The 12,312-nt window shown below is 43.0% G+C and overlaps 3 protein-coding genes across 4 annotated transcripts; 2 read left to right on the top strand and 1 right to left on the bottom strand.

Annotated features, from left to right (window-relative positions):
- The first annotated feature begins 127 nt into the window (after positions 1-127).
- LOC105276850 lies at positions 128-3,060 on the top strand. Its single transcript, XM_011334790.3, has 4 exons — positions 128-300; positions 382-660; positions 778-1,711; positions 1,797-3,060. Exons 2-4 carry the CDS (start codon positions 541-543, stop codon positions 2,960-2,962), a joined length of 2,220 nt encoding a protein of 739 aa, XP_011333092.1. The 5' UTR covers positions 128-300; positions 382-540; the 3' UTR covers positions 2,963-3,060.
- On the bottom strand, positions 3,004-4,145 carry LOC105276849 (39S ribosomal protein L13, mitochondrial). Its single transcript, XM_011334789.3, has 4 exons — positions 3,998-4,145; positions 3,736-3,859; positions 3,446-3,600; positions 3,004-3,322 (listed from the first exon to the last, which is right to left on the bottom strand). The coding sequence occupies exons 1-4, from the start codon at positions 4,019-4,021 to the stop codon at positions 3,089-3,091; spliced, it is 537 nt and encodes a 178-aa protein (XP_011333091.1). The 5' UTR covers positions 4,022-4,145; the 3' UTR covers positions 3,004-3,088.
- Positions 4,146-4,245: 100 nt separating this feature from the next.
- Positions 4,246-12,115, top strand: LOC105276852 (protein MON2 homolog). Of its 2 annotated transcripts, none has more exons than XM_011334791.3 (15): positions 4,246-4,824; positions 5,087-5,218; positions 5,302-5,484; positions 5,567-5,803; positions 5,919-6,044; positions 6,128-6,325; positions 6,399-6,645; positions 6,722-6,875; positions 6,968-7,210; positions 7,293-7,579; positions 7,699-10,030; positions 10,160-10,344; positions 10,465-10,708; positions 10,871-10,953; positions 11,034-12,115. In XM_011334791.3, exons 1-15 carry the CDS (start codon positions 4,696-4,698, stop codon positions 11,201-11,203), a joined length of 4,950 nt encoding a protein of 1,649 aa, XP_011333093.2. In that variant the 5' UTR covers positions 4,246-4,695; the 3' UTR covers positions 11,204-12,115. The 2 variants fall into 2 exon arrangements, with proteins under 2 accessions (XP_011333093.2, XP_011333094.2); XM_011334792.3 differs by having other exon boundaries at positions 10,877-10,953.
- The last annotated feature ends 197 nt before the right edge of the window (positions 12,116-12,312 follow it).

Genomic DNA, 12,312 nt, shown 5'->3' on the forward strand with positions numbered 1-12,312 from the left:
CGGTCGAGTATCAAAGTTCACGATGGTTCATATAGGCTGTAGTTGAGTTAGCGAAAGTGCGAAACACTTTCTCTTCTTTTAAATAAAAAAAAGGATAGAAAGTGTTTTGTTGAAAGCGTTCTTGGACTACAGTCTTTATAATATCCTAGAATGTAAATCGACGTTTTTCTCTCATGCCTCATGGCTCATGACCGTTGAGCAGCGTGTCAGGCGAGGGATAACCTTCAAGGAAATAACCTCCACGCCCTCTGTCTCTCCGCTAACACTGTTTAATCACGGGATATATGCATTTCAACTCAGGTAATTGCCTCCCCTCTCTCTCGCTCTTTCAATTCGAGACTATTGAACATGATCCTCGTTCACATTTTGTTCACATTTCAGCATATCATAGAATAGAGTTCGCTGTTTAGTAAACAGTGTTTACACGTGTCGTTCGCCGGTGACAGCGCTGTTTCAGTATGTCGTAACTCGTCGTAACGTCCACTGCTCAGGACTGACGAGACTCGAGAGTGATCTCGAGACAATGAGACACGGAGCAAAATGGAAACGGAAGAACTTTACAGTATCAACATTTCTCCACTGGTAACAATCCCATTTGCCACGCAATGGTCACCAGACAATCAGATCTCGATAATTACGGAAAGAGGCGTTCACATATTCGTAAGTGATGCTTGTTTGCTTGCCGTTATATTCAATAGAGAGGAGATGTATCAAACAAGACACGTATTAATAAATGATAATCTGTACCGCTGTAATAAGACGAGTTTTATTTTGCAGGAATTCGAGCCTACTCCCATGTCCCCCAACTCGACTATCAGGTTTGCCCGTTCCTTTATAAATCCCCCCGATACTTTGCCGACCTATGTCTCTATCAACGAGATAAATCCATCAATGTGGAACATGGAGCATGAAGAGATTTACTCGCTCTTGATGGAGGAAATGATCACACCAAAATTGGATGGTACGAACGACAGACTCCCCAGGATAGTGAGAGTGGCATGGTCGCCGAAAAATTTGATCTCTCCGAGTCAGTGTGCGTTAGCGATAGTGAGCGCAGCAGGCACAGTCAACTTGTTGCATAAAGTTTCCAATGAATGGTATTCCATATGCGACGTTTCGTCTCTCTGGCTAGATATCGTGCAAGATCAGATCGAACCTAGCCTTGATAAATATAAAAAGTCAAGTGATCTTTCGTATGCAACGATAACTGAGAGTATGAGACGATTACAAGTTTGCTCCGTGACATGGAGTAAACTGTTGATAATGAAGGAGGAAACCTTTGCATATTTTTCTGTAGCTCATTGCAGTGGTGACGTATCAATTTGGAAGATTCCTCGAGTAACGAATTTTTCCAAGAGCCTGCAGCCGAAACTCGTCGGTAGAATAGATTCAAACGTTCGCGTAAAAATCAACGTGTTATGCTGGATCACCATTAACGCGAACAAGCATCTACTCGTCGTTGGATACATTGACGGTCGAATACGTGCCGTAAAATTGACACGTGTCGATAATGATCTGCAAGTGGCGTCGACGGAACAATACATCGACCCTGATTGCGTAACAATCGACTATCTAGACGTAATTTCTCAAGATAAATCAAACTTGAAGATTCTCGCTACTAAAGGATCTTTTCTTTTGTTACTGTGCGTCAATTTGAAAGGAGTGTTGCAGAATATGCGATATCTGCAAGTACCAGGATTCAATATCACAGGTAAATGTTCCTTTAACAATCACAATTATGATTTATTATACATATTTGTTATATATATTTGTCGTATGTTTTTATACCATTTTAGGTGTAGTTGCCATTGCTCCTCAGCAATTCTTAATCAGCACGCAGGAGAAGCGTATTCTTGCCGTTGATGTGCAGTTGGACGAGTTGATTAGCATTAATGTCAAAAGCCACTTACCCCAGACACATGTTCAATATTTAGGACTCGCTCGTTCACCGAACAAAGTAATTTTTCTAAATATAACCAGTCCGAATATGATTTATGATCATTTAGTTATGAGAGAGCCAAGCACGATGCACATATTTAGTTTGAAAGGCACAACGTGGGACCCATTGTTTATTATTAATAACAGTACAGATCTCGCTAATGTCTGGGATTGTATGGAAGTGCTTAGGCTCAAAGCCGTTAAAGCGGAGGATTCGACTACGGTGTTGTGTCCTAGTCCACAAACGCTTGAATCATCGTCGCTCTATAGCTTGCAAGTGTCAATGTGGATGACGATAATGACAACGGTATCTACGACGAAGAAAACGATATCAAACATCAATCACGTAAAAGAGGGGAAAATGACGCAAGCGCTTCCGCTAATCTCCGTACATTCGACATGCAGGTATCTTGATTGTTTGACGGAAAAGGATGCGTTGTCGGAGGAGAATTTGCTTGCCGTCAGCCTATTGAGAAATTACCTAAAGATGTATCTCGCGAGTGAGAACGGAAAGAGCGAGGGCACCGTGCATCGACGCGCTCGAAAAGCATTGAGTGCAGTCGCATCCTATCCCGATCGAGTGGAAACGTGTAATTTGTGCAACGAAACGATAAACGAACCCTGGAATGCCAAGTCGTGTCCACGAGGTCATAAATTACCCAGATGTACCACGACACTGTTACAAGTAACATCGTTGGAATACCGCGTTTGTCCGATATGCGGTCAACTGTTTCATCGGTGTTTAGAAGAGGTATACGAGGAGCCACGATGTCAGTTGTGTGATGTACCCATCTTGCATAATCCATATGCTTTTGACGTGGATCAGTACAAATTCTATGGGACAAACTTGTCACGGTTACACGTCAACGTCGCGGAATCGTCGAGAGAACCGGAAGAATTGCAGAATTCATCTGAGAATGAGCCAACGAGCAAGTGGCATACTTCGCGTTCTATAATCGTGAAAGATGACGATGATGATGACGATGAATCGGATAGAATCACAGAGAGGTGGGAAGAATTTTAAGAGGACAAATGTAAAGCGAATCATAAAATGAAATCATAAAATGATTCTCACGATTTTGATCTTATTAAATATATGTTACTATAATATTTTGTAAGTTACATATTTGTAATATATTTTGTCTACCTGTTATTTAAGGATATAATTTTTGGGATACGTGAGTAGTTGTGGGAAGTTGTCTACTTCTTCCTGTGGAATATGATCCAATCGGACTGGAACGTCCCTCAGCTGTCTTATTTGACTAGTGATATTTTTCAAGATGTCATCTGGTACTTTGTTATTTGGGAATATGTGTAGTCGTTGCATAATGTGTCTCCGTTGTAAATTTTTTGGTAACGCTCCATATACAGCTTTCTTGACGATCTGTATTGAGAGTTTACATATAATGATATAAGTGTTTAGTAGAAAGAGAGAGACCATATTACACACACACACACACACAGAGCATATATATATATATATATTATAATCTTGAGAAGCAGTTACCAGAGTTGGATCCTTATTGTGCAACTCCCATGCAAGAGTCCAACTGGCACCTCCATGATACGTGGTATGATGGAAATATACACGCTTTCGCCACTCGTCTCCACGTAGCGCAATTTCTTTGCTATTTATCACTACTACGTGATCGCCAGATTCGTCTACGTAGAAACTGAGCAATTAACAATCGTAACGCGAGAACATGTTTCCTTTTTGTTAGGACAGATTTCAACAATCAATGACATATTCGCGAGCGAAACGAGTTATTAATAGCAAGCGTAGCATGCAGTACTCACTCAATGGATGATATATCGGTTTATACAGTCCCATTAGATAGAATTTGATAATTTCGGCGCTTTTATATGGATCTTGCCATGTTGCATCATACATGTGCCAAATGCGAGCAAATGTTCCCCATTGCTAAAAGTAATTATTGTCGCAATTGAATATTTAAGATGAACGTGTGCTAGTTGTATGAAATGTGGAGAGAAAAATTTACATTGACATTAACGTCATCGTAAGTCTTTTCGAATATTTGTATATTAAAAATACACAAACCTGCCCCCTTCGTACAAGTGACATAATTTTTCTATAATAACTTTCTTTTTTTATTAAAGTTACAAGACAATTTTATTCTACGTTTATTTCCAGTTTGTGAGGTTACATATCATCCGACAAGCATTGGGCCGCATTGTTTAGTTCCCAGAAAGCCCACTACGAACCTCCACTATCTTTGAAATTGTAAACGCGGCTGTATTCCGCGATGACAGCAACACCGCCACTAGCGCCACTGTCCATCGCTGTCGCTGTTGCATACGCGTTGCATGGTTGCATACGTGTCTATCGTGTCCGTGAGATTGTCATGTCAGTCGCGTGATCGTGATTGGGTTCGGGTGATGGGATTGTAGTCGCGCAACGAATACATATTGTAATTACGTGCGCACAAGTGCATCGGCATCGCACGCGGTGTACGCGAATAAAGAAACGGACGATACACGCGCAATAACGGCGTCGCGTTAGCTGCAGCCCCATTCGTGCCATTTATGACCCGCCCGATGTGATCCGCGAGCGCGGCGACTCCGAAAGGGCGACGATTCCGATGGATCGTCGTTGCCTGTCCGCTGCCACTGTCACCGATACCGATTGGCATCGGCACGGTGTTTAACGGTCTCGACTTGGATTCATCCGGCGAGCCGTCATGCCTTCGATCTCGAGAGTCCTGTCTTGTCTTGTTTAAATAAAGGTACGCAACGGCAATGTCAACGATGGCGAGCCCTGCCGTCGGCAACAGCTCTGAGAATATCTCCAAATTCTTGGAGACTCTGCAGTCGGATCTCAAAGTACTTGCCGCGGAAACTAAGAAGAAGTATCCGCAGATCAAAGAGGTGCGTAAACGCGAGACGTTATCCCAAGTAGGTTAGATTGTCCAACTGAAACAACTCGAGGGATTTTCATTTGATTTGGATATCGTCCGCTTGTCAACAACTTGCCAACGTCAACACGGAAACAATGGAAATCGTAAAATTTCGAGATTAACTAGAAACATCTTTTTGTCTTGTTTTCTAGCTTTTTCTAGCTTGAATAAACATACATCAATGTAAGTAAGGACAGCACATGTTTTACGGTTTTACGGTATACTTGTTACAGTCATGTGAGGAAGGAATCGTGAAGCTGAGGACCGCGTCCAATAATCCAGGAACACCAATATACTACATCGTAAATCAAGTACTCTATCCTTTAGTTCAAGGTTGCGAGAGTAAAGATGTGAAAATCATCAAGGTATCGGCAACTGCAAACTTCTTATTTGATGTAGATACTTTGTGAAAGAACAGAATTAGTTACGTGTATTTTTGCTATTACAGTTTTGTCTGGGCATGATGCAAAGACTGATAACGCAGCAGGCAGTAGATCAGAAGGGTGCGAGATACATTACGGATACTTTATGGTTATTAATGGAGTCAGGTACGGAGGAAGTTAAAGTCTTGCAAACCGTGACTCTGCTGCTAACGAGTAATGCCGTGGTACATGGAGATACTCTAGCAAGAGTGAGAATCTACTTAAGTTTAAACGTTTCTCTCTCATCTTCCTCGTCCTGGAAATATTTTAGGAGCAATTATACTTTTCCAGAACCTGGTACTCTGTTTTCGGTTACACTTCACGAAAGACTGTACAACGATAAACACAGCTGGTGCTACTGTGAGACAGCTAGTATCTCTGGTATTCGAAAGAGTAGTCGCCGAAGACGAGCAAAGTCCTGATCAACCGGATCCCGATGAAGTTAATTTAGAAGAACTAAAGATTCCGACAAATCAAGCGCCTAAAGGTCTCGGTCCTTGCGCTGCTGATGCGTACTTGATGTTTCAGGTGATTATATAATGATTTGCTTTTTTGTAAATGTAATTGTTAGAAAATCCCTGTATAATACACAATCAATCAAACAAGTGATTGAAAGTAACGAGAGATGCGCATTTGATTTCAGGATCTAGTTCAATTGGTAAATGCTGATCAACCGTACTGGCTAATAGGCATTACTGAAATGACTAGAACCTTTGGCTTGGAATTATTGGAATCAGTTTTAACAAACTTTTCATCGGTCTTTTTTAAGGTACCTTAATCAAAATAAGTCTGCAAAGAGTAAACTCGTGAAAGAAAGAAAGGAGAGATTTACAAGAGCATAAATTTGTCCAGCATCCAGAATTTAGCTTCTTACTGAAGGAGAGAGTGTGCGCACTTGTGATAAAATTATTCTCGCCTAATATCAAGTATCGTAATTCAGTGCCAGCGTCTCTGCAGCAAGCTACGCCTTTGGATAAGCCTTACTTTCCTATTAGTATGAGGCTGCTGCGAGTTGTATCGATTTTGATACAAAAGTATCATTCGTTGCTGGTAAATATACATGATGTTGCGCTTCAGTTGATCCGTAATTCTTTTTCAATTTCGATATTTGCGAATGTCTCAGGTGACAGAATGTGAAATCTTCCTGTCCTTGATCGTGAAATTTCTGGATCCTGATAAGCCTACCTGGCAAAGAGCCCTGGCATTGGAAGTCTTGCACAAAATGACAGTACAAGCAGATTTGCTGACAAACTTTTGTGAATGTTACGACTTGAAGCCACACGCTACAAATATTTTTAAAGATATCGTCAACAGTCTAGGTGCTTATGTACATAGCCTTTTTGTGAATCCACAGATGATGAGTCAGACAGGTACGAGTGTGTTACGTTGCACGTTGCACGTTCTATGTTTCTTGCCTGCATTCGAATATTTTGTTTTTTTCAACAGCAACAAGCACGACTGTGCCGCAGAACGCAGGTTCGCCGTTATTCACGGGAATGCCTATTGGTCCTGGCGTATCGCCGCAACCTGGTTTTTATTCACGCGGCATCTGGTTGCCGGTAGTAGCGACGTTTACAAGCGGACAAGCCAAACCGACTTAGTAAGCGTCAAGATATCACGTTATTTGTTTCTCGCGAAATTTTATTCACTGAAGGATTCACGATAAACGATAACGTTCGATAACGATTTTAGTTTGGAAATGTTGGATAAAGTCGAGCCGCCACAAATACCGATTGGCTATGGAATCAGTATAGCCTATGCGTGCCTGCTAGATATCATAAGATCAATCGCGCTGGCCATAAACGGATCGAAAGACGATGGTGCCGAAGGCCAAGTTTATCAGTCGAGCGAGTCCGAACGGAAGCTTCACGTACAATTGATAAACTCTAGTTGGTGCGGTCTATTGGCAGCTCTCAGCCCATTGATCGATGCCAGGTAACCTACTTAAATGTCATTTTTTTTAATTTCGAGAGAGAGAGAGAAGAAGCTTTAAATGTATGTATGTGTGAATTTACAGCACAGACGAATCCGCGACGGAGAATGTGCTGAAAGCGATACAGAGCTTTGCGTCTCTATGTGGACAATTGGATTTGCAAGCGCCGCGCGATACCTTCATCACCGCGATATGTAAAGCTTCGCTACCGCCCCATTACGCCTTGACCGTGCTGTATAACGCGCCCCAAGGTATACCAAGCGCAAGGCAACAAGACTCCTCTCAGTACAACTTGACAATGGGTGAACCCGATTATAGGCAGCAAGTAGTCGCCGTTGGCACGCCGCTACCAACAGCGTCTCTACCAATCGGTAAGACGATCGCTCGTTCGCATCTGACTGAATTTTATGCATGCATTTGATTACTATTTATTCTGCTTAAGCTTTCGTATTTTTATGTCATATTGATCGCATACACTTGTGTGTACTAGGTGCTCATCAAGGTCCTGTTATGTTGACCGCGAAAAATCTGCAATGTATGCGCGCGCTGTTGTCGCTGGCTCACTGTCACGGTAGCATACTCGGTAGCGCGTGGCATTTGGTACTGACCACTCTGCAGCATCTCGTTTGGATACTCGGTCTAAAACCTTCGACCGGGGGATCGCTGAAAGCTGGACGAACGGCGGCTGATCCGAACGCCGTACTGACGAACGCGGTGATGGCCGATTTACCGGTACTGAGCGCCATGCTCAGCCGACTATTCGAGAGCAGCCAGCATCTCGACGATGTGGCTCTACACCATTTGATAGACGCCCTGTGCAAGCTGAGCCACGAAGCTATGGAGTTGGCGTATTCGAATCGCGAACCCTCGTTGTTCGCGGTTGCGAAACTGTTGGAGACAGGTCTGGTGAACCTGCCGCGCGTGGAAGTGCTCTGGAGGCCATTGACCAATCACCTGTTGGAAGTTTGCCAACATCCGCACATCCGTATGAGAGAATGGGGAGTGGAAGCGATCACGTACCTCGTGAAAATGGCCCTTCAGCACAAGTATCCGCAACCGCTGCGTGATAATCAAAAGTTACAAACTTTGCTGCTAGGACCATTGTCCGAGTTATCGTCCGTACGTCACGGTGACGTCAGGCAACGCCAATTGGAATGCGTATTGCAAGTGCTCCACGGCGCCGGGGAGACGCTCTACCATGGCTGGCCTTTGGTCCTCGGTATTATAGGAGCGGTCTCCGATCATCACGGAGAAGCGTTGGTCCGCATAGCTTTCCAGTGTCTGCAGCTAGTTGTAACGGACTTCCTGCCGGTGATGCCGTGGCGGTGTCTGCCGTTGTGCGTCGACACAGCCGCCAAGTTTGGATCGCAGACGCAAGAGTTGAATATCTCGCTTACAGCCGTAGGCCTTATGTGGAACATAAGCGATTACTTTTATCAGAATCAAGAAAAGTTGTGCGCTTGCTTGCGCGGTGAGTCATCGGTATTCCCCGATTTCCCCGGCACGACGAACATGCCACCGTTCGACAAACTCTGGATGTGCCTGTACGCGAGATTAGGGGACTTGTGCGTCGATTCGCGACCCGCCGTACGCAAATCAGCCAGCCAAACTCTCTTCTCCACTATAGCGGCGCACGGTAGCCTCTTGCATCAGCCCACGTGGCAAGCAGTACTTTGGCAAGTACTATTTCCACTGTTGGATAAAGTGAGAAGTCTGTCGAACTCGGCTAGCAGCGAGAAGGTCGACACCAGCGGAAACATACTTATTCACCACAGTAGAAACACGGCACAGAAACAGTGGGCGGAAACGCAAGTGTTAACGTTGAGCGGCGTAGCCCGGGTATTCAACACGAAGCGTCAACTGTTGCAAATGTTGGGCGACTTCCCCAGAGCGTGGTCGTTGCTTCTCGAGTTTATTGAAAATTCGGCACTCAGCAAAAATAACGAGGTGTCATTGGCGGCGCTGAAATCCTTCCAGGAGATTCTCTTTCAGCCGAAGGGAAGCGACAACGGTGAAGCGACGATTCAGTCCAGCGATTCGGAGGGCTTGTGGACGGTGACGTGGCGAGTATGGCTCAACATCGGAATGGAGAGCACCGCGCCACCGGTCGACGGTGACACCGAGCCTTATGTACCGTCACAGGCGTTCCTCACCGCACTGATGCACATATTCCCGGGCGTTTTCCAGCACATTCGCAACAAATTCACCAGTCCCGATTTGCAAAAATTGTGTATTGTATTGAAAAACGCAGTGGCCGTACCGGTGCACGGTGAATCGACGCCGTATATCTTGCCATCGGTGCCAGACGTGGTTCTCACGCATTTACAGGACGAAGTCCTGCACTCTATGGAACTCCTGCAGAAGGAGGCGCTAAATGGGCCGGACAATCTACGCACCATGATCGTCCTGATATTCCTTCAGTTATTGAGCTTCTCCAAGCTCGCGTGCGAGGCTCCGAGCTACGGTAAAATAGCAACGAAGCACATCTCCCAAGTGAGAGGCGTGTCCGCCGATTGGGTCACCATGAATTACGTTCCGTTTGGCGAGAAAGCTCTGTCAATGGTCGTGAGCCTGTATCAAAAAACCGCGCACGAGATGGCCGTGATCGATGGTCAAGTGCTCAAGCACATCGTAGAAGCGTTGCACGTACCATTGTCCATGAAATACGCGTGCCCATCTGCAACCACGTGGAAACTAGCCGTGACCAGTCTGTTGGCTGTCTTGCATACTGGGCTACCGCTCGCCAGAAAGTATCCCGAACAGTTTCAGAGTATGTGGCTCGAACTCGCGAGCACGTTGGATGATTTCTTGTTCCCTAAAAGGTAACCTAATCGCTCATTTATTTTAATCAACTTCCGTACAATGCGACGTGCTTACCACGAATGCTAACATATCTTACCTCGAAAACACTCGAGATCTATGAAAGTTAAGAGACTGTCCATCGATTTCAGCGTACTGAATGTAGAGCGAGGAGTTGAGGAGATTCAGGCTGATGAAGCGGTCGATTGCCAAGTTATGGAGTTGTTGAGGGACGAGGTCTTGCCACACTCCCAGCATATACCTCATCAGTTTATCCTGAGGGTCGTCATGCTGTTAAATAAAGGTTCGATACATTCGGCCACCACGGCAAACATTGGTAAGTATAATGTATACATTATATATACATTATATATACGAGTTTGTAACTTGCGTAGAATATCTGATATAATACACGTCAAATTGCCTTTTTGATGATCGATGCATCGTTCCTTCTCAGAGAATGGAGCAGAAACAAAGCTACGAGAAGAGTTTGCAAAGACGTGTTTCGAAACTCTACTGCAGTTTTCGCTGTTGGACGGATTGAACAACGATACAGAGAGTAGTCCTAAAAAGAATCCGGAGAACGATGAGGGTGGAATTGCCGGTCGGTTGGCAGTTACGGCTCTTTTACATAGATTCCAAGAAGTTTTGCGGCGATACATCGAGAGCGAAAGGCGGAGCGGAAAATGTCCTTTACCCAGGTATCATCTGTCTAAACTATATAATTGTAATAATGACAATGTAAATTGGCAATTCGTTTGCTCTATTTCTTTTTACCTTAGCGGCTCAATTTTACTTTGGCAGATGTTTCATGTCTTTAAGCGCGAGTCATTTTAAGTATTTATTATAGAACCCTTTTCTAGGTACAGATTGTCAGAGATATCTTTTGTCCTGAAAGCTGTTGCTACTCTCGTAGTATCGCTCAAAAAAGCGCCTCCTAATAAAGGTAAAAATTTCCGTTCTCTCTCACTTAGAGATATATAGATATATAAAGTATCTAAGTTTATTTCGCAATAAACATTTCAGTCGAAAGATCTGTGTGGGAGCAACTTATCGGATTATATCCGTGCTTAGTGGAATGCACGATTGCCACTACCTCTGGACAGGTATCCAGATCGTTACGGGAGGCTCTATTGCAATATCACGATTTACTGCGGGCACCGGTCCACACCACACCAACGTCCAATGGTGTTTGACCAATGCATTCTTTTCTTTTAACCGGAAACGCGGACTTGCGCTAAGCTAGCTGAGATATAGTGATTCTTACAATAAAAATGATAGATTTGCCGCATAATTGCGCTCCAATGATTGAGCAAACGTCAAGCTCAAGCCTTTTGTTTTTGTTTGAAGTGACATTTGTATAGTCGCGTATAATCGCGAGATAATTTTACCAATAGTTGCAATATATTCCGTTTATTTGTCAGTCCTTTTACGATGTTGTAATGCAATAATCAAAATACAAACGGAGTTTCTACATTAACTTTTTTCATATCATGGGAATTTTCTATAAAATTCCCGGATGTTTGTTGTTTTTCAATTGAGTTGATCATCATGTCAGGAAGTAATAAAAATCTCTTTTTGCGAGATTGTCATCACCAGTGCAGTAACCATGCGAAGAATATTGAATACAATAACAGTAGAGTTATCAGCCTGATTAAATTAAACGTGAGAGATATCTATGTGAAATAATAACAAACAAAACCTGAGAGGAAAGATGTTTCCTGTTTGAGATAACACATGAAATTGTAAGAAAGGATTTATTACCTTAAGTATTACCCAGCAGAGTAGGAATTATGTGTTCGAATAGTCTAATTGGTAGTTTGTTGTTATTGTTTCGTATATACATGCACACGAATGCTGTATATATATCTGCAAATAATGTACAAGTCAGCGTTTTTAATTGGTGTTGTAAATATTAATTAATGAGGTGTGTGTGTGTGTGCGCGCGCGCGCGCTATGTAAGGATGTAGGAAATACAAGGCGATTTTATAAATAATATAAAACTTTAATCTATCATTCTTACAAATTGCGAGCGGTATCGTAAATTATATTATCAGAATGTAAATAAATCTATGCAGATGAAATAAAACCCTCAAACGGGATTATTATTCTTTGTGCTTTTCACTTTCCCATGATATTTTTAATAATGTCGGCATTTACCCGAAATACATATTTTGAAAAAATTATTTAAATCCATCAGATGAAATAGTAGTGGATATTTAAGAAGTATAATATATAAGTACAATATATATAATTGTTTTTTTTATTTGGAAAATTGAAATAATGTATGTATCAACTTGCTGAG

This window comes from Ooceraea biroi, chromosome 3 (assembly GCF_003672135.1).
Source record: "Ooceraea biroi isolate clonal line C1 chromosome 3, Obir_v5.4, whole genome shotgun sequence".
In the NCBI taxonomy this organism is placed as follows: Eukaryota; Metazoa; Arthropoda; class Insecta; order Hymenoptera; family Formicidae; genus Ooceraea; species Ooceraea biroi.

What these genes read in the sequence shown, in the direction of transcription:
- LOC105276849 (XM_011334789.3), bottom strand. Translation starts at nt 4,021, where the DNA reads ATGTCACTTGTACGAAGGGGGCAG. An exon ending in CACTTGTACGAAGGGGGCAG is followed by an intron (nt 3,860 to 3,997) that starts GTTTGTGTATTT and finishes AATTACTTTTAG; the next exon opens with CAATGGGGAACATTTGCTCG. An exon ending in ACAATAAGGATCCAACTCTG is followed by an intron (nt 3,323 to 3,445) that starts GTAACTGCTTCT and finishes CTCTCAATACAG; the next exon opens with ATCGTCAAGAAAGCTGTATA.
- LOC105276850 (XM_011334790.3), top strand. Translation starts at nt 541, where the DNA reads ATGGAAACGGAAGAACTTTACAGTATCAACATTTCTCCACTGGTAACA. An exon ending in AAAGAGGCGTTCACATATTC is followed by an intron (nt 661 to 777) that starts GTAAGTGATGCT and finishes TTTATTTTGCAG; the next exon opens with GAATTCGAGCCTACTCCCAT. An exon ending in ACCAGGATTCAATATCACAG is followed by an intron (nt 1,712 to 1,796) that starts GTAAATGTTCCT and finishes ATACCATTTTAG; the next exon opens with GTGTAGTTGCCATTGCTCCT.
- LOC105276852 (XM_011334791.3), top strand. Translation starts at nt 4,696, where the DNA reads ATGTCAACGATGGCGAGCCCTGCCGTCGGCAACAGCTCTGAGAATATC. An exon ending in ATGGAGATACTCTAGCAAGA is followed by an intron (nt 5,485 to 5,566) that starts GTGAGAATCTAC and finishes ATACTTTTCCAG; the next exon opens with AACCTGGTACTCTGTTTTCG. An exon ending in ATGCGTACTTGATGTTTCAG is followed by an intron (nt 5,804 to 5,918) that starts GTGATTATATAA and finishes ATTTGATTTCAG; the next exon opens with GATCTAGTTCAATTGGTAAA.